At 44.1% G+C, this 21,037-nt stretch overlaps 2 protein-coding genes across 3 annotated transcripts; both read right to left on the minus strand.

Annotated features, from left to right (window-relative positions):
* Positions 1-1,245: 1,245 nt before the first annotated feature.
* Positions 1,246-11,795, minus strand: LOC119387903 (methyltransferase-like protein 25B). The gene is made up of 12 exons (XM_037655470.2): positions 11,660-11,795; positions 11,459-11,571; positions 11,120-11,244; positions 10,434-10,549; positions 9,604-9,768; positions 8,796-8,924; positions 7,124-7,168; positions 6,862-6,989; positions 5,481-5,617; positions 4,382-4,511; positions 2,488-2,675; positions 1,246-1,395 (listed from the first exon to the last, which is right to left on the minus strand). The coding sequence occupies exons 1-12, from the start codon at positions 11,783-11,785 to the stop codon at positions 1,280-1,282; spliced, it is 1,518 nt and encodes a 505-aa protein (XP_037511398.1). The 5' UTR covers positions 11,786-11,795; the 3' UTR covers positions 1,246-1,279.
* Positions 11,796-13,406: 1,611 nt separating this feature from the next.
* Positions 13,407-20,832, minus strand: LOC119387904 (serine/threonine-protein kinase 16). 2 transcript variants are annotated; one of them, XM_049413733.1, is made up of 7 exons: positions 20,461-20,832; positions 19,582-19,847; positions 19,164-19,306; positions 15,979-16,099; positions 15,033-15,128; positions 14,124-14,248; positions 13,407-14,003 (listed from the first exon to the last, which is right to left on the minus strand). In XM_049413733.1, exons 1-7 carry the CDS (start codon positions 20,600-20,602, stop codon positions 13,877-13,879), a joined length of 1,020 nt encoding a protein of 339 aa, XP_049269690.1. In that variant the 5' UTR covers positions 20,603-20,832; the 3' UTR covers positions 13,407-13,876. The 2 variants fall into 2 exon arrangements, with proteins under 2 accessions (XP_049269690.1, XP_037511399.1); XM_037655471.2 differs by having other exon boundaries at positions 19,582-19,816; positions 20,493-20,829.
* Between the last annotated feature and the right edge of the window lie 205 nt (positions 20,833-21,037).

Genomic DNA, 21,037 nt, shown 5'->3' on the forward strand with positions numbered 1-21,037 from the left:
GATAATTAATTACAGGCTCCTCATTACCAACCAGTGTCAGTTTCAGTTTCAAAAACAACAAGCCTCCGGGTGCAACTATCACCACCTAGCAGGTGCAGTGCTCGACACGTCAGCACACAGAACTGCGACGCACTTCCACGCGGTTCGCGAGCAGCCGCGAAGAAGTAGGCTGCTGGAGCGAACGCAGCAAAAAAAGGTTGCAGTGGCTTAGCTCGGCTATGCCAGGATAACATAGCGTTAGCAAAGGTTCAGCTGATTGTTCTTAGCTTTCCTAATTGTCTAGGATTAGCTTGATTATCATGCTTACTGCTGCTCCAATGACACACACATGGTATACATATTATGTGGCACGTATATTTATTTTGCCAGGCAACTACTTCGGGATCCAATGAGTTAAAAGCTTCTCCGGTCCTCTGTGCCATTGAGCAGCATTTGCGCTCTCCTTCTCCATGGCTAAACCACACTGTCAAACGCCAGTCAGAAGCACTATCAAGCGGCTCCAGCGCAGTGTCAGACAGTGACTGCACAGCTAAGGCGAATAGCTGCGCGTGCGCCGGCGCCAGTACGTCTACCTCGGCTACGACGTCACTCCTCTGGAAAGCGCAGACCGGCGGCGGCGGAGTGCGTGGGAGGTGCCGGCTCCAATACGCCAGCTGTGTGGCATCACTAATCTTCGCGCATGCGCAGCACGGCTCTTGAGGAGCCACGCGAAACTGGCTCGGCTAGGCCAGTGTAGCTAACGCCACAAAAAAATGCCGGCTATGACGCCATCATAACTTGTTGCAGCGTGGTCACGTGAAGGAAGTAGGGGTCCCCAAGGGTCCCCTTTGAGGGTGTCAGTAGCGCGAGGATGTCGATCGCTCACGCAAACTTCAAAATTCATTTAAAATAACTTCGAAGCTATATTTGTTGTTGGTATTTTGCAGATGATATACGCATGTTCACGGGAATCGATCCCATAGGCTATCTTGGCCACGAAATTTTGTGTCAGTACCCCTTTAACATATCTAACAATGTCAAGAGGCTGTAGACAAATACTAGTACTAGACACCTTTCTCTGTAAACAGAACTCCTGTTAATTAAACACATTTTTCCAATATGCTGAGGTTCTATTTATTGAGAACGTACTGTCAAGAACGGTATGTTAGTTGCTGGCAGAAGTATTGACTTTTCGGTGACAATCAACCCCGAACACAGCAAAAGGCCCACACTTGGATTCAAGAAGCACCACAAGAAAGCAGCATACCACCTCAAAAGTTGTAATTTATTATCTGTACACCTATACATCTTTAAAATGCTGCTCGCCTCTATGACTGTTTTCTTTGAATGCCAGCAGTACCAGGTTCCTTGGTGAGAGGCAGGGTTCAAACAGGGGCAAAATGCAGCTCGGTATGCCTGCAGAGCAACAAAATGGCACTAATGTGGAGGATGCCCAGTAAGCAACTATTAACACTCACCATCAGGTGCAGCAGTGTACACCGCTTCTGGCACGCAATGTGTGTATCAGAAGTGGTGGGGAGGAATATAGACAATATTTGTAACGAGCTACACAACACGCAAATACAGAGCCATTGTCAGCCTATTTCCAAGTGTACTGTGGGGATGAAGGCCATTTATTAGGCTTGTGCGAATAGTAAATTTTAGGTTCGAAGCGAATTCGAAGCGAATAATGATTTTGGTCGAATAATTTCGAATCGAATTCGAATAGTATATATCATATATGATAAAGAAAAATGAGCATATTTGTCATGACCCAACCGACCTGCATGCTTTTTTTTTTTAAATTATAACAAGGCATGTGCAAATGTCATTCCTTTTGGTTCAAAGGAAGTGGAAGCAACTTTGAATAGTAGCAGGATTTGGCTTTCGGTAGAATGCAAATGATAACCTGTAAAATATGTTACGTTTTAAAATTTACTATACTTGGAGCATATAAGCTGGTATAACAAGTTTTTAAACTTAAAAAAATGATGAATCGATGTGAGGGTAATATGTTCATTTAACCTTGAAGTGGGGCTTCGTGGCAGTGCGGATTTCCCTTGGAAAGATGTATTTACGGTATAGCACCGCTCCTCTGCAGTGAAACCATCTTTACAGGAGGTTACACGCGGACAGTGCGGATTTTTCCTGGAAAGGTGTATTCACGGTACAGCACCCCTCCACTGCAGTGAAACCACCTTTACAGGGGGGTTATAAGCGGACTAATATTTACAGGGGGGGTTATAAGCGGACTTGAGCTTGTCCCAGAATTTTTTTACAAGCAGACATGCTTCTGACACTGACAAGTTGTAAGTACTACAAGTGCAATGCGTAGATGGAACTTGTGCAAACGGTTTAATTTATAACAAATAATACTTTATTTTCATACAGTTTCTGGTGTTCATTGTTTTGAACACTAGTGCATATAAGCAAGCTCTCAACTATAACATTAGTTACCCATTCATTTGAGCAACATGAAATCGTAGCAACATTAAAAATAAGACTCACAGCGATCCCAGAGGTACAGCATGCGGTCGACGAGGAGCAGAGATTCGATGACGGGGGCCAGAAGGAGACGTAAGGAGTAGAAGATGACAACACGCTGCCACTCGTTCATTGCAAGCTCTAGCTCGGGCAAATCCAGATCTTCATCAGGCAGAGGCAACGGAAACTTCTCCAGAGCTTTTCTCGCATACCTATAGAAGCATGGCCACACGAACGGAGAATCTGCTTAGATTACACTTGGATATCTTGATTGGTTCCCAAGGCAGCTTCAATTTCCTTAAAAGTGAGCATGACCGCATGGGAGCACTTTATAGTCGTGCCAAGTGGGTGCCTGTGATCACGGTGGAACTCAATTGAGATTAGCCATGACAGAAACAGCACAATGCAACCGAGGTATTACTAATGAGCACTTTATAGTCGTGCCATGTGGGTGCCTGTGATCACGGTGGAACTCAAATGAGATCAGCCATGACAGAAACAGCACAATGCAACCGAGGTATTACTAATGAAGTCCAACTCGGCAGTGCATATGATACATTGTACAATTTAAAATGGCACACAGCAGTACATTTCTGAAGTCCAATGGCTACAAATTTTAGACCGTACACTAAGCCTAGTTCGAGATAAAATAGATATAGAGCTGCCTACACACCAATTTCTACTTTTAAGATAAAAGTCGATGTGTCAAGAAGTAACAAAAATAGATATTTTTTATACTGATCTCAATTAAGAATGCCACCATTGTTACATGCTGGAAATGATGCATGATCACGAGCACACGGCTGCTCAGCACAGTCAAGACTGGTTGACTAATACATAATTCCTCATTTACAATCAATTAAACTAAGAAGAAATCAGCATCTACAATGTGGGTGCCATGAACTTTTACACACAGTTGGTGACATCAAACAGCAGTGAAGCAACATCAGTTTGATAACATTAAGCAGGTCTCAGTTTAGTTCTAGCCATATATGGGCAACGAAGGTGAATGATAAAGAAACAGTTGTAATATAGAAAGCATTAAAAAAGAGAGAGATGCAATTACAAAGTGACAGTCCTGAAATAAATGTAAGTGTTAAAGAATACACTGAGTGTAATTCCATAGCCACCGACAGTCAAGAACAACTGCACAACATGCCGCAGGAACCATACTGCAATGGGTGTGCGCACATGCTTTGTGCAAGTGCTCAAGACACAGATACACCTAAAATTCAATCACGAAATGTAAGTCTCTGTAGATTGAAAGCACATATATGTTATACCTGTCACTACTTATGAACATCATGCAATGCATGTGGACACGTCTCATTTAAGCCCTTACATTGCCCCCTTAGAAATTTTCAGTGCAGCAGCACAGGGCTTTTACAGCTGTACAGTACTCACGGACTGAAATAATGAAAGTGTCATATTGGCGTAATTTTGACTAGAACGCGTAGGTCATAGCCAACATTATCTTTAGACAGGGCCGTAACTAAGGGGGGGTTTAGGGGGTTCTGACACCCCCCGAAATTTTTGCATGCTTTAACCTTTCGAATGAGACTAAAATACTTGCACGCCTTCACAGCAACCACTAGTTGCCAAAGTTAGCCATTCTACACACAAACACCCCTCGAAAAAAATTCTGGGTACGGCCCTGTCTTTAGAGACCAGATTCATTTCAATATGACGTGGCTATCTCGAGCAATTGCGCATGCAAGTCGTTATACTAAAAATTTTTATATCGAGTTTGAATTTGTGAGTACTGTACTTGTAAGGGACAAGTGGTATGTAGCATTGCTTCAAATGGTCACACTGTCTGCTTCAACGGGTGACAATTTCAGGTTTTTCATAACCTTAAGAAAGCTAACATCAGAGCAGAGAGTTCATGCAACTGAGTGATTACAGAGAAAATACCCACTGTGAAAATGTCAAATTAGCAGCGTGTTTGACTGATCCCAAGCCGCAGTGCCTCTGGTCTTCGTACCGGTCCACTATCAGTCTCTCCAGCAGGGCTCGATAGCAGTGGATTTTCAGTGCCAATGGTGACTCTGTTCACACAAAATGACCAGCAATACGACAGGTCACTGGTTGAACACCCAGCTTACTCTGAATAACAGTACTCAATGCTGTGCAGTATTTCTAAGGAGCAGTAGTGAAAGCAACCCTTTGTGCCCCAATGCCCAAACGTCACATACCAAAAATGAAACAAATGACATTTAGTGAAAGTCTGCAAACACTGCAAGTATGAGGTGTCAGCAATAGATAAAGTGCACAAGATTTGTGCCTTTTGTGCTTCAAGTAAGATTAAACTAATGCAGCAGCCATTTTCATTTCAGCACTGCACTTTTTGTGCTGCATGGCAAATTATATACATAACCCTTTGTTTCCAACCGGTCAGAGTGAGAAGTTTGTATACATTATGATAACAAAACTGGTTAGACTGTGCCAAGCAGCTGTATGGCATTCATTCAAATGTCAGTTATGACTTCATAGCTTTTATATGCACACAGTTAATTAGGTCAAGCAAAAATGCCGTATTTTCTTTATACAGTCTGAATTCTACATTATTGCTCATGTTTCCTTCTTCCCCCTTTTTGCATGAAAGATCAGGAACGTTCTACTGAACACTATACAAAATCATATTTCATACTTTCATATTTACTTTCTTAAATTATTTCCTTCTTAAATTTGGTATAAGCTTTCTATTGACAGTACTTACTGCTTACTATTCATATTTATACAAAATATGAATAGTAAGCTGTAAATGTACAGTCAACAGAAAGCTTATATCAAATTTAAGAAAGTAAGATAATCACACTAAGGACTAACGGATTAACATGCCAGGTAGGAACTAATCACTCTTTTTCCGCCAAAAAACCACTCACACAAATGTTGCTTTAGCACAAGTGTCTATGTTGTGCTACACAAACCTGCCTAGGTGGGCCAGTTTCAGCTTTCTACGCGTTGATAAAAACAATTACAATAAAAAACAGAAACCGTGCAAGAGAAAGCCTTACCTTTCAATTTCCTGGTATAGACTTCAAAAGCATGACAAGCAACCTCTCGTGCTTGGTAGCTGAGTGCAGCAACTTTTCCCAGGGCGCAGACATGGCTGCTCATAGGGTATGCCGTTGTCCTTTCCATTCCTTCACAGCTGGAAAATTTAATGTCATAGGATGAAACCAACTTAATTCCAAAATGCATCATTCGAAAGTACAGTGGTATCACAATGATAATAATTCCAAATCTGTATGTGTAAGCCATACAGATTCTGCCGCTGTAGAATATTGTACATAATAGAGCCTCACACATAGTCATTATTTGGTAATGTTAAAATGTGTTTTTTGCTTGTTAAAGCTAGATAAAGGTCTCGGCAGCATCGCGTTACACAGGACTCGGTGGCAGACAACAGCACTGGGGGCATCTCCTCGTGGCATTGGCATGTCATGGGTTGGACGGCCCGTGACTCCGCCGTTGGAGAATGTGGCCGAGAAAACGAGTGGAGCAATTTCTTTATTCGTGAGTGGGACAATTTCTTTATTCGCGGGAATGCTTAAATCACTTGGGTGGGTCCTCTCCTGCCTTCTTAAACTGTATCCGACTATAGGTCTTTGCTTTGTTTATTTGTCCTTCAGTTACAGCTATGACGCGATGTAAATGTTTATCACCTGTTATGGTTGAAAAAATCCACAGATGTCACAATGAGCACACCACTAAGGCAAATCATCCATTGGAAAATGCATCAATGGGTTTGGATGGAAAGGCCGCAACGCACTGTTTCTACTACCCATGACTGCAAACTTTTGCATTTAATTGCAAAAGTTGCTCCTGCTGCTTCTAATAAATGATCAGAGGTAGCAGAAGTGCTCACTGGTTGAGTGATATGAAAAAAGGTACATGTTTATTCATCAGCTGCTTTTATTCGAAGGTTGTAAATCGAATAACTTTTCTTTGCCTGCATGAATTCTTGTAACTGTTTTCGCATTCATCTCGAAGTGACACAAGGAAACCATTGTAAAGCAGAACTTGGCAGGCAAGATACAGGGGCAGAACCCCTAGAATGGTCAATTCAATGCCAATAGTAACAAACACAAGCTATGTATTCTATATAGCCCTGTCACAAGCTACAATAGAGTATTGTTAAACGGAACCTGAAGGGACCGGGAAAATATGTTGCGTTTAACAGGAGTTCCGTTTACCGAGGGATGAACAAAGGAGCAGAATTCAATTACAAAAGCGACCATGTTAGGGGCAGTTGTTCCATTTCAGCAGAAACTCCATTTAAGAGATTTCCGCTTGCTGAGAGTTTACTGCATAAGCAGTTTGTTTCAAGACTGTTTTGAAGTGTTTACTCATGACAAAATGTTCTGAAAGGTAACGAAACTTTAGATCACATACCTGTCTTCGTTGAGCTTCATGTAACAGCAGCCAACGGAAACAAGGCCCTGAGCAGCCGGTGAGTCGGCAAAAAGCTGAATCATCGACGGGCCGAGATTTCCACACGTATGAAGACCAACGAGCACAAACTGATATTGGTAAAAGAACAGAAAAAGAGAGACAGGAAGAAACTGCTTAAAAAGGTTGTGCAGATAACTAGAGCATGAGTTTGTTTGTACATCAAGAATCGAATAACACGAGAAGGCAGCAACTATGTCCTTACATTTTCCACACCAGACTTCGCTCTTCCCCATGCTTTTTCTGCAACCTGAAAAAAAAAAACCAAGTTGTCATATTGTGAAATTATATAACTACAAGGGTAACACAACACGTTTGTTTGGTATCTAATGTGAAAAATGGTACGCACGCATTTTAAACTGTAATGTTATTCATTGTGAAAAACCATGCATAACCTGAAAATAGTAACTCCGACAGCAAAAGCTTTTTTGGCAGTGCAAAATACAAGAAAAAGCTACATATCGTGGAACCAGAGCAGATTATCCACGGATTAGCCATCTGCGTCCACGACAAATCCGGATTCGGTCCACCGTCTGAATGCACCAGTATTGATTCAATAATTCCCCACTTAACTAAACTTCAGTAACAGATCTAGACTCCAGGTTGGGTGGTGAAGCCGCAAACATTTTTGTAAATTCTGTGCTTAAAAACTTCTGCTGTTCATGTTGCTATACCTCCATGCAACAGTACTATATTGTCACAGGGTGGTGACGTGGACGAAGGCAGCAGTCGGCTTTTTCAGGACTAAACGTTTTATTTGGGCGAACCTGTGCCCGGAAAAAATGAAAAGGCAAGGTACAAGCAATTTACGCTGTACACTGATAGCGGCGAACAGGGTGTCGGCTGTCGGTAATCTGGTCTGCGGTAAGGCGCGTCGGCATTTATACATGCGACATCAAACATTCCAGCCTTATCACTGGTGGCTGGGTTAGTTCCAGAATAGACTCAGCTGTTCACGGTTCCGTGCTCAAGCCTAACAGATGATCCTAAAATAATCTGAAACGTTCCCAGACATCCTAGCAAGGTTTGCACAAGGCAGTATAGTAACATGTGTAAGGGTGTGGTAACATAAAAACACAGAAAGAAGTGTATGTGGCAATATGCAGAAAATGGCATGAGCATGTGTTCATGGGTAGCTTTAGCACTCTTGTCAACACATACTGTCACATGGTTCGAGCTGAGTAAAAAAAGTTCAAGAAGTTGAACTGAGCAGTAATAAAGCGCACAAAGGCAATACGAGGTAATTATTTATGCATCTGCAAGTATGAAAAAACATGCTCTGCAATCAAATTGCAAATGGCTGACATCAGCTAAAATGTTCTGAAGTCTTTCAAATCTATCATTCTTAAACAAGGTGAGGATGAATGGAAATCACTGGGAGAGGCCTTCAATCAGCAGTAGACCCAGATCCTAACTTGTGATATGGCCTTTTACAATTTGCACGACATTCCGGTCGAGCTAAGTCATTGTGTGCTAGGTCATGGATCCTGAACCCAGAGGCTACAGGTATGTACTCAGCAACAACATTCTGTATTGACACAAATTTCCCCTTGAAGACATGCAAGGTCTGTCACAGTGCAGAAATAATGAAGAAATTATGTAAAGAGCTATAATTACATGTTACTAACAACATGCCACAACAATGCCTTAAGGTGGCTTCAAAAATCAGTTACACACTCTTAGTCACGATCTTTGTTTCTTTGTTGATAGGCAGCTGTCCCACTGTTCCATAACAAAACATGGCAAGAGACCCAATCATAAGTAAAGTGAAGTAGGTTTGTTAGCAGCGTCAGAAACATAAATAATAATAAAAAATTGTGTTGAGCTCACCCACAACAAGGTTCAAGAAGAAAAAGCAATAATATCAGGGGAAGTACCTGTTCTAGCTCAGCAGGTGTCGTAGCCATAGAAATTTCCAACTCCACATGTCGAGGAAGATAGCAAGATGAATCCGTTTCTTCTGCCTCAGTCTCCATTGTTTTTTTCTTCTGAACATGCAGTGCTGCCTGCGCAAAGCAAGAAGAAAATGTGAACAGTCACAAAGACTGCTGTCTGATCAAGCCAGGGTTGTCTTATTACTAAAGCCTACCAATAATCTTAAGTTTCCCTAGAGGTGTCTAGCTCAACATGACACCAGGAGTTGTTGTGATCTTTATTCCTCAACTTTCCTTAATCAGTTATCTTCATTACTACAGGCACAAAACACTTCAACTTAGGAGACGGCACAGTGTTGTGCCATACATTATTTATGTAGTCTTTTGAATGACATACCACAAAGTTCTTCAGCTATTTTCAAAAACATTTCATCAGAATCGCTTCTGAAACTCAATTCTTACATCTGTAAGTGAACAGATTCATTTGCTGCTGAAGTTGTACCACATACATCTCCAAGGTGTGTCTGTTCTGTAGCTTTATACAGAAGAGATTGCCATTAGCTCCGGTCTACCAATTGACCCAGTTGTGCTCAAGATGCAAGACAGTGTCACGAACACTATGAATGCTCCATGACTTTGCAAAGCACAACTTTCATTAAAACAGAGGCATCTTCTAAACAGCTATTTATTGCCTCAATGGTGCAGCTAACAACATGGTGCATCAATAAAACACCAGACGTGAGTAAATGAGATGGCTTTCCACATTTCCAGATGCACGCAGTGTACACAGTGAATGTAGAGAAAGGCACACCTGGTTGTCAAATCGCTGCGCTGATGTCAAGTGGCTGTCAACCAAGTCCACGGTGGCGACACGCAGCTTCTTGTCGAGCGCCAACAAGCGAGCCAGATGGCCTTGCCCCGATCCGACGTCTAGCACGTGTGAGCAGTCGCACTTCTTTGCAAGCAACTCGACCACCTGGGATGCGAGATCAACGGTGAATACAAAAGAACACGCAGTTGTTGACAGTGGAGTTACAAAGAGGCCAAAATGTGAATGTTTCCTGTGCTAGCATGCACAGGTGGAAGGGAGGGAGCACAATGATTTGTTACACAGCTGAATATAAGAATGACTGAAAAAGAGAGCGAAAAGTGCCATCTTTTCCAGTGCCCATGCACTCAGCATGTAGCACCGAAACAAGTGTTCCAAGGTATTTTAAGAGCCTGGCCAGCTTTCAAATAACACTGCAATAATTTGCACATGCCACTGCATATGCAAGATCAGCCTCTATGTCGACACACATTTGTCAATATTCCAGTATCCGCTCCCTGAACGTATAAAAAGCTACAATGTAATCGCTAAATTAGCTACTACAAATATTCCTGCTACTTTCTCAGCAGAGATTTCAGGGCCGTCAGCTCAAATGAAAGCGCGGTAGCTAAAGTGTTGGTTCTACCTAAGTTAAATACCTGCAGTAATTTGTGTGTTGGAGATGCTTGTGTACTTTACTTCAAATGGATGCTAAAAATACAGAAATGCAATTTATAGTAGTAAATACCTATACAAATGTCAGAAATGTTACATATGCTATATTCCCGTGTAACAGTTAGCAGTAATAGGTGGGGGGGAAAAAGCTTGCATACCATTGCCAATCTAATGATCTCATGCTGTTTCTTTAGTTTTACATGCTTCCTGAAAGCATGTGTCAGGTTCCTATTGCCACAGCGGTGAAAGACTGGCCACTGTAGATGCTTCTCATCTGATGGAGTAAAGAATAAGATAAAAGAGGAAAGGGGTTAATGTATATGTTAATGACAAAACTAGAGCTTAAGATGCAAGATTAAAGGTTTGATTTTTTTTCTATTTGTTCGAATTTTAAACTTTCCTGGGTGGTACTAGCAGCTGAACAGATTTACATAACTGCCTGCCAATTTTCAATTTAATCCAGGATAAGTAAGATGGGTTGGATGTGGTGCTGCTGCGCAAAATATCTAGATTTTATCAGCAATGTCACGACCAAACTGCGAAAAAACTTTAGAGACGCTTTTAAAACGTTGGGCGAAATAAACCAAATTTTGCTGGCGACAATGTTATATGTCAATAATATGGTTGACCTTGTTCTAGTAATATTTGATGCCACGGAGAAACGGTTTACTTTACTTCGACTCCGCCGAAGGTAACTCCAGGACGTTGTTTTATGTCTGCGCATGTAGTTACAAAACAATAAAGCTTCCTGGAGTAATCGGCGCATGTAGTTTGGCAATTGTAGAATGCCGTTACTTGATCTTGCAAGAGAAGTGAAATGCACCCATTGTGGCCATTCGCTCACCGGCGAAGTCATTTGGAAGCAACAGCGGGATATCAGCTGGGGATGCAATAGGGCATCGACTCAACGCTAGCAGCCTCGCTGCTGGCGCAAGGCACATCAGCGACAGCGGCCACACCGAACGCCTCCTGAGGATTAAAAAAAAAAAAAAAAACGCGAGCTCAGAGATCCGTCAAAGCTACTACGCTTCTTTGAGAAAAGGACACCTCTTGGAACTCACTAAGCAAGACAAGTTCAAAAGTAATGCAACAGCTTTGCATTAAGAATCTGAGAATTAAGTCGGATGAACATATGGTGCCCTTGAATATAACAAAAACGTAAAATAAACTTGTATATACGTACTGCGCAGGCAGTCCTGTCTCCAGCCAGTTGGAAAGATCGCTTAAATCGATGTCTGACAATGCCTCCTGCCACGGAGGAGGTAGTTTATGCCATTGCTGTTCAACGAAGTAATCCTGCGAGCACGCACGCATTAACGATCATCCGTGAGGACGCCGAGCGAAATATTCGCCGTTTTTACATAGGCAGGGTGACGGTACTTACCAATACGTAGGCATCGTTCAGCCAGGAGTACTGAGAAAGAAATGTGCCCAAAAGTGTGGCATACTTTCTGACATCCGAAACATGCGCCGCGTCGCAAACAAGCGGGCACATGGCGAACGTAAACATCTAGTGATGATGATGACAGAAACTACAGAAACTAGAAGGTGCGCGTAAAGTTAGATTTTTCTCTGTTGGGAAAAATCTATGGACTTTAGGTACGCGCTCACGCACCTCCGAAAAATAAAAGGGCAAGAAAACAAGTAGTGTACGATATCAGAAGGCTGGAAATCTACAGGCACGTCATTTTCAGTTATATCGATCATCTCACCACCAGGCCGACCAGGCTGGAATGCGCGACTTTACAAAAAGAGTCGCGGCGACGCTAATTTATTTTCTTTTTTCCCGGATTCTTACGTGCAGAGAATTTTCCTTTTTTTCGGGCAATTTTCAGCCGTCATTTTGGGCGAAAGGAAAAAAAAAAGAAGGATCTGCGATATTGCAGGGAATTTTAGGAATGGTGAAATTCCCCTATGATGCCCAAAACACAACGGTGACTGTGTACTTATGGCTTAAGCAATTGGTTCTACGGCATGCAGCATGCAAAAGCGTAGTCCTTTAGATTTGTTTCTGATAAATATATGGGGCAATTTCCAGTCCTCTCTGGGTGTTAGACTAGAAACCCACATTTGAACAATGCACTTCAGCATATGAGTTATGTACGAAGGCCATGCTTTCTTGTTATGCAGGAGCGCAGGTGCTAGTCATGATAGTAGTCGTATGCAAGTGAGAAAGATGCATTATATTGTTGCGAATGTATCTACGTATGTATGTGTGGGCACTCCCGTTACTACCATAGTGCAGGAAAATATTCTGGGATTTTGTTTGAAGTATGAGGGGAAAATGCCCGAAATAGGGAATTTTCATGTCCCGGAATGAGAATCCTTCGGCGTAGTACGGAACATCACTGGATCACAGGTCATGGCAACGGTAGGACGGTGGTCAAGGACCCACTGTAATAGGAACCGAGATACCTTTGGTTTGTGTTGCATCACACATCGACGTTGAAACAAATGAACGAAGACCGCAGTCGGGTGGTCCAACCTTGCATACAGCCAGTCCTTGTCACAGGATGACATGGAACAGTGAACTCTCAAGCGACGGTTGTTCACATGACAGTGCCGCGCTAAACTACAAGACACTGCTGAAACATGGCCAGTCCCTCCCTTAAGAAGCTTGGAACCGGGCTGGTTCCGAACGTTGCGTTTTACATTACTTAGGCTGGAGTTTAATTAACCTTTTCTCAGTTTACCTTCACAACCAGACAGACTTCTGTCAAATGTTTACCTTCAAGTCCAACCATAATTAATATGTGCTGTTATGGCATGGGCAGTATAGGTCAAGAATTCCGTTTTCCTCAGGGCTGGCGCCTGGATTTTTTTATGGGGTTGGGGCACCCACAAAAAGTGAGTTCCTTCAGGGGGCCAGGGAGGCTGGGAACTTATGCACTCTGCTTTGAATAGTTAGCAGCGGGGGGCAGCTGGCACCAGGGACGGTGCCAGCTGCCCCCCGCTGGCACCGTCCCTGGTTTTCCCTGATCACAGTCAGCTGATACTAGTAATAATGTAGGCAGCGTGCCACTTGCACCACCGATGTTGCACCAACAGGAATAGCATTGGAATAGAGTTGTTGCATTCGATTCTGCAAATGTAAGCTTTAGACAATAGAGTGTAAGCACAATAATATGCAAACAACAAGGCTCCCTTTATTTCAGTCTCTCCATAGCAAACAAAACATCCAACGGGAGATCATAGCATTGCAGCGTGCATGCAAGCAGGCAGCAACACCTTGCAAAATAACAAAAACTCAACACGCCACAACACCGATACTAAAAAAATAAAAACACCAGAACAATTGCAGGTAGCACATTTGCATCGAGCACAGGGGTACAGTCGCTGCTGCTGAAAGCAGTACAAGCGTCCCAACTGCCTTCACTCTGGCATTCGTGTGGGGCTGCGTTTGCTCTCCAGCTTGTTGCCTTCTTTATTCCAGGCATCACGCAATCACACCAACCCAAGTAACACGTATCTCTTCCTGTCCGCTGGGTCGACATCTTAGAGTCGATAGCCACCTCACGCCATCGCTCTGGTCCAGGCAGTAGAAGTGGCAAGCGCACAGCCGATACGTGAAGTGTCCCACTGTTGGAGTGCAGCCAGGAGATCACACCTTATGGTTTGCCGCAGCAGAGAGGGCTGTGACTTGCTCTAAGACGCTCTCAATGAAGGGCCTCTGCAAGCAGTCCACTTCCAACATTGTGCGGATAAGTCCGTGAAGCCCTCCAGAGTATCTGAAACACACAGCGAAAGCAAATTTTTTTGTTGTTTGAAAGAACAGCAAAAAAACAAAGCGCCAGCACCACAACGGTACGGTTCCCAGCAGAGCTCAAGTTGGCTGTGCCTCAACTCACGGGCTGTCTGAAGGAATGTCGACGTGGCCACTGAGTACGGCCAGGGCTACACTGTCACCTCGCTCGTGGGCAGCCTCGAATGGGGACCGGAAGAAGCACATGGCGTAAAGGCAGCAGCCAAGAGACTGCAACAAAAACCAGGCCATTCGTTATCACATTACACATGACTATAGACTCTCATAAAACAGAACCTGAAGGGACCAGGAAAGTATGCTCCGTTTAAAAAAAGGTTACTGAGAGGTGAACACGGGTGCAGAATACAAGTACGAAACCAATCATATCAGAGGCAGTTGTTCCATTTAAGCAGCAGTTCCGTTTAAGCGATTTCTGTTTACCGAGAGTCTACTGTATATGATCCAATAATGCATCTGTGGTTCTTGTACTACTTGATACTACTATCACCATCACCAACAAGGAGCACTGTTCGCCCGGCACGTGACGCTTGCGCTTGAGCGACCTCAGGTTTGCCTGGCTCCGTGCTGATGTGGAATAAACATGTTCCACAAATGTTCAACTGACTGAGTGTCGTGCATTGTAGCAGTTCTTTGTCATGCACCTAGGTTGAAGTATGTAGCCATTTTTGCATTATGCCCGAACCAAAATGCTGCTTCAGGGCCGGGAATCAAACCTCTGACCTTGTGCCAAACAAAATGCCATAGCAAGTGTGGTGAGTTACTGGTTTTTTCTTGTACTAAAATAAAGGCCGAGCACATGTTGCTTGCTCCTCTGACCTGAACACATCATGAACCTGAGCAATATAACCAGTCTTCGGGGATGTGTGCATCAGAAGGACCATTTATGGATGTAACAGAAACTTGCCTACTAAACTAGCCTGACACACAGTCATCCCTGTACAATGATGGACAGACTTCAGGGCAGAGACATAGCATGGCCAAAGTTAGCACTTACCCATATGTCAACTCGCTCATCTATTGATGTACGGCTTTCCACGTTGAACAGTTCAGGAGCCCGGTACGACATGCTGCATTTTTCGGTGGCCAAGTCCTGGGAACATGACACGAAACAAAAGTAGCTGTAGCTCAATTAATGCCAGGTTTGTCATACAGTCAAGCAACGATGTAACGCAGCCATATTTTCAGGTATAAAGTCTACTAAAAGTGAAACATCCTATTTCAGAAGCTTAAAATACTTCATGTTGAGCAGCCACTTGTAGCAATCCTGGCAGCCAAGATGTTGTTAGCAAGCATTCATGGATGAACAAACTAACAAACTTACAGAGTGAAATACAAAGCAAACAATAAAGTTGAGATTTGTTACATGCAGCAGGAGCTGGCATCCTCTATGTGCCACCAAAGTTATGAATGTGCCTGGGGTGGCCAGATGGGGTGGGGGAATACCTTGGTATATAATAAAACACGACATGTCTGCCTGGCGTAAGCTTCGCACATGTGGCCAATCCAACCCATCCAATGCGACTTGAAGCATGCATTACAGGCCCATGCATAACAAGATGCAGAAGTGAAAATGTAATAATCGAATCTAGTATTTTCTTTCCTTTAATTTCCCCTTCAAGCAGCTTGTTCATCAGGCCAGAGACAGTGTCTCTCCAAGACTGAGCATTTCCCTATAAGATTTTATGTTCTCACTACACAGCTATCAAAAACACCAGGAGACCAACTCACAAGTTTGCCCACAATCTATGACAAACTGTGCAAGCATATTCTGAGAACACACGAAGCATCGAAATGTGCTAAACGACGGAGGCAAAAGTTAAATGGTTGGACATGAAACACTTCATTTTATGCAGAAAGTGTAAATGTGCAAGCTGGGTCTATAAACTTTTGTTTATGTAAGTGAAGTTTCCCACACACTACTGGGCAGCATCGTCACTCACCTGCAGTGCCATGGCCTCACTGGTACGGCCAATATCAAGCCGAGCTCTTCCCATGCTGCCGAAGTCCATCCACACGGGCACGTCGTCGTCACTGAGCAGCACATTTGCAGGCTTCAGGTCCCTGCAAAAAACAGCAGCAGCTTAAGCCACAGTCACGCTTTCCGTGTTGTACATGTTCAGCGCTGAAGAAGGCATATTCTTGATTGCTTGTCATGGTGCCTCTCAGTCTCTCTCTCTCTCTTTTCATTCCCTTCCTCCCAAACCACTGTTCAGGCGTCCTCCAATTTGTGAAACAGTTGTTCCAGTGTTCTTGTTCTCAGAACGACTTCATCTTGCTTAGCTCAATCTATGGGCATTGGCTGATGTCAGTTGGTTTCCGCTGACAATTGTGTCGTTTACAGAGGAGATGAAGAGAAACAGCAGTAAAAGGAAAGAAGATATGAGATGAGAAACAACCAGGCGAGGACTCACACAGACTTCAACTTATGCTTCACTATAAAGAAAAAAAAACAAACAGCATTGGTCAGTGTTGATAATAGAAGAGACATTTTACAGTTGGGACCTTCCTTTTTCTACAAGATATCAGAATGTCTAGAGAGGTAATTAAAAATAATAGGTGATTACTTTAATGCTCATTCACCTTGAAAAGTGTATTTCAGGGGAAAGAAGTCTCTAGCACACAGGCTCTATGGCAAGACCCACCTAATTTAATGGATAACTGTGTAGATCGTAAAAACTACTACAGGCTGAAACCTTTTAACTACCAGGTATGTTCCCAGGCAAAGTGAGAATTCAGATTTATTAAAAATATTGTTTCCTGAACACTTTTGTCCCTGATAGTATGATTGCAAAATTGAAGCGACGCAGCAATAAAGTAGTGTTTTCTCAGCAGAAATTGTAAGGCTATCAGCATCTCCAAGATATTCGGCATTGACCTGCGCTACAAAATGTATGAGTGTTCCAGGTAGAAACATTTGCTAAAAGTGTGCATCAAGCAGTTTGAGATTATATTAGATATTACGCCCCTGCATTACTTTAGAAAGTTCTGGGGATAAGCAGCTGTACAGTGGCACTAGCCTTAGGACCTCTGCTAACGAGTTATGATTTCACTGCCTTCAACTTGAAGTTCACACATATGTCCAAAAGTGAATGATTAAAAAGTTAATTTGTGAATATTTTTAATTGGCCACATTTTATTCACCTCTTCAGATAATTCAAATGACCAAGCTGCATTGTGCTAAATTCTGCGTACAATACTTTTTTTTTTTCAAACTAAAAAGAAAAAGTAAGGCAATAGCAGCACTTTGATGGACACCACAGAGTGTTTATGACGAGGGTTCTCAAACACGCACCTAAATCTAAGTGCACAGGTGTTTCTGCATTTCACCCATGTCAAAACGCAGTCGCTGTGGCCAGGAATCTGACTCTGACCCTCGTGGTTAGCAGCGCAAGGCCGCACCTACCAAGGCATTATGACAGGTGATAAGCACTACTTTGTCACTGTTTTTATGTGGGCTGCAACGTTTCCAGCTGCATTGCTGCTTGACATGTTTATCATGCAGCGCCTAACAAAGTGCAAGCAGCTTGATCACTGATAAGCACAGTGTATGCTGTACCATGTTTTTGAAAAACTACCACGTGAGGACAGTCTAGTGTGCCAATAAAGTGTGTGGATATACCTTTCTATACAACGTCAACTGTTCCTTTAAAGGATTATCAACACAAACATTTTACGTCTTGCTTTTTCTGTTGCAAGAAATCGCTAACAAACCGCTTATCAAAGCTGGAAACATTGTTTGCTTGAGCGCACAACGGTTAATTATTTGTAGATATTTTCACAGCGCACAGTCGCAGTTTCACTTTCAGAGAGCACAGAGAGAGGTGGCACGGAGTGGTGTTTTTGTGTAAACACAGCTGGTCACGTAAGCACCGCGTTAACAACTGCGGGAGGGAGCATGCTTAAGGAGCATGGCAGCCAACACAAACTCGTCATGTAGGTGGTTGTTTACATTGGAACCAATCAGGTGTTGGTGTCGCAAGGTGGTTCGTTTCGAGGCACAAGCTTTAAAATCGATTTTATGGACATACCCTGTCCAGAACCAGATACGATGGCGCTACCTGAAAACAGTGGGCCTTCATCCAACGAGAATACCAGACCATGATTCGTGGCTCTATGGGTCCAACCATAGAGTACTGTTGATGTACATAGCGGAAACCGGCCTTCATTTATATATTTAATTGTGTATGCAGTTGGATGAACTTTCTAAATTAAAAAAAAATATATATATATGTTCTAGGCTATATTAGCTGTTGATATTTTGTAGATGACGTGTGCACATCCACACGAACCTATCCCACAAATTATTTCACGTTCAAAATTTTGTGTAAGCACTCCTTTAAGGTAAAATTATATAAACAGCCTTGTGTAGGCCAGGTATTTGTCCTTAAGTGAGAAAACTATAAGTTACATTGCATGCTTGTCACGAAAAACACACACACAGACAATGAAGAACTATGCAACGCAACTTAGCTTTCTTGCTTGTAAAATATAGACTTGCAGTAAGAAATCATATCAGAACCGTGTCATAAACTGAAATGTTACTGCTGATTTTTGCAGTATGATCTCCTTGAGGGTAGCAAGCGATTTTCACACTCATATCGCGTAATTAAACTGTAAGCACACTGTGCTTGTCAGGTGACCAGGTAGGGGTGTAACATATCAATACAACACATAAAAAATGTGTTTCGATAGGCTTGTTGCATTTCTGACAAACTGAAAGCAGTATGCGGCAAATGTGTAGCATATTTTAAAGCTGCTATAACACTGTAACTCTGCTGTGCATCCTGTACAGAGAAAACAAAGATTTTTAGACTTGTCTACCCAAGCAAAATGTCCGTGCTTCTACAGTCGATGCCATTAAATCTGCATTAAAGGTAGTCCTTATGCACAAACTGTTCAGTGATAAAAGTGATCGAAAGTCACGTTTTCAAGACTGCTCTTGTAGTGCACAATCACATGCGTACATATCTACTTGCTGCTGCCATGAGAATGGTGTGGCTGTGCGTCAGTGGAGTGGCATACAACGTATACCGACACGGGTAGGCACTTTGAAGATGTCGTCAGCACTACGTGGTCTGGCGTAGTTACCTCGAATGAAGGGTAACAGTGATATCGAGTCACGCACCTGTGTGCCAGGGCGACTGGCGTGGCACTGTGGATGGCCTGAACGCCGTGGCACATGCCCGTGAAGATCTCCAGCAGCCGTCCCTCGGGCATGTGCTCCCTCGACCGCGCTCGCATCGTCAGCTCGTCCTGGAGCGTTCCCCTCTGCACAGAGCGCGCAAGGTGAGAAGATGCGCACCTGCGCTGATTACACGCAACAGCTGCCTGATATAGCCGTTTTCGCGATCGCTAGCGGCGCGGTTGTATATTTTCTTATCGACGTAAGCGAGCATAGCGCAAAATAAATTGCCAGGCAAGCCAAAAGTCTACCACGTAGATCCTATACATCTATACAAGTACTTATAGAATAGCTAGGACATGCGCTCAGGTTTCTGTATACCCTTCCTCGACAGTATTTCGTAGTGCCTGCGTGGACTCACTCTGAAGTAAGGCAGCAGGATGAGGACTTCGCTGGAGAACGGCTTGGAGAGGTCGTGGCACGGAACGAGGGCGGCGTCCACGCATCTGACCAGGTTGGGGTGATCGAACGACTTGTACAGCTCGGCCTCGCGCATGGCGTCCCGTTCTGACTCTCTCGTGTGGCACGGGATGCGCTTGAGCGCGAATAGCCGCTGGCTGGTCGCGTCGTACACCAGGTCGACTACGCTGAAGCCCCTGCAAAGGCCACAAATATACTTGAGTAATGCTGCACGCACGACGTCGTGCGCGCAAACCGGAGAAGGCTGTACGCACGACGCGGCGTAGTAACGCCATCTAGCGCCGGGTGCCAGCGTGACAGTACAAATACAGCCCGTTAAACCATCCGAACCGAATGGTCGTAGTGGCGCAGCGGCTAACGTGTCGTGCTCGGAACTGCGAGGACGTTGGTTCGAGCCTCGCAGCTGCCCTTGTTTTTTTTTTTTTTTTTCTTTCTTTTTTTGTCGCAGTAGTCTGTTGACAGACTGAGAAGCGCTACGCGGCTCGTGGGTTACGTGCGCCCCAGTGACACGGGCACACCACGGACTCGCCTGCCCCGAAGGGGCAGGCGCGCGGGCTAAACAGCGCGTGGCCGCGACAGCGGCCAGTAGCGCGTGACCGTGACCCTGCCAACCGGCCATTGAGCGTTAGCGAAATGGCCGCACTCGCGAAGCGAGGGCGAAGCCACGATTAGGTTACCGCGCCCGAAGGGCGCAGAGGGCCTTCACTGAGCAACAGGAACCCGCAGGTGCAGCACCGTCGCCGCGTCGTGCGTATAGCAACTTCCGGTGTTTCCTGCACGACGTCGTGCGTATAGCATTACCCAATATACTTATGGCGACCGGCTGGTGGGAGATAAACAAACCATACGAACCCTTCTCCCAGTCTGCTCTTGACCACGTATCTCTTGCCGTTGATGCACACAGCCTCTTTCGTGCACGTACAGCCCATGTTGAAGAGGATGCTGAGGCCCAGACTATTCATGCTGTTACGGTGGTTGCGAAGGCGTCGACAGTCCGTAATCGCGGGTGTGCCAGCATGATGGTCGACTGCGGAGCCTCGGAAGTTTTCAAGATGACCACGCGGTTTCCATCTTGGGCTAGAAGCCGCACTCCGGGCCGTCACTCACATTGCAGTAAACAAAGCAACTCCGCACCGACGCCGGTGTGTCGTCAGCTGCTGCTCTGCGCGGCGAGCACAGCCAGCTGAGCCGACGACATGACAACACACGAGTCGTCCAAGAGGAGACAGCCTGCGCTTCAGTTTCGCTTTCGCTCAACAACCTCTAAGTTAAGCATATTGCGTGTTATATATTGCGCACAAAATATTTCGTTGTATAAACATTATGAGTTCCAGATTTTTTGCGTGAGTTTGTACTACTAGTACACTGTAGTTTGTACACTGCGCTCGACTGCACGT

The sequence above is a fragment of the Rhipicephalus sanguineus genome, chromosome 3, assembly GCF_013339695.2.
Source record: "Rhipicephalus sanguineus isolate Rsan-2018 chromosome 3, BIME_Rsan_1.4, whole genome shotgun sequence".
NCBI lineage: Eukaryota > Metazoa > Arthropoda > Arachnida > Ixodida > Ixodidae > Rhipicephalus > Rhipicephalus sanguineus.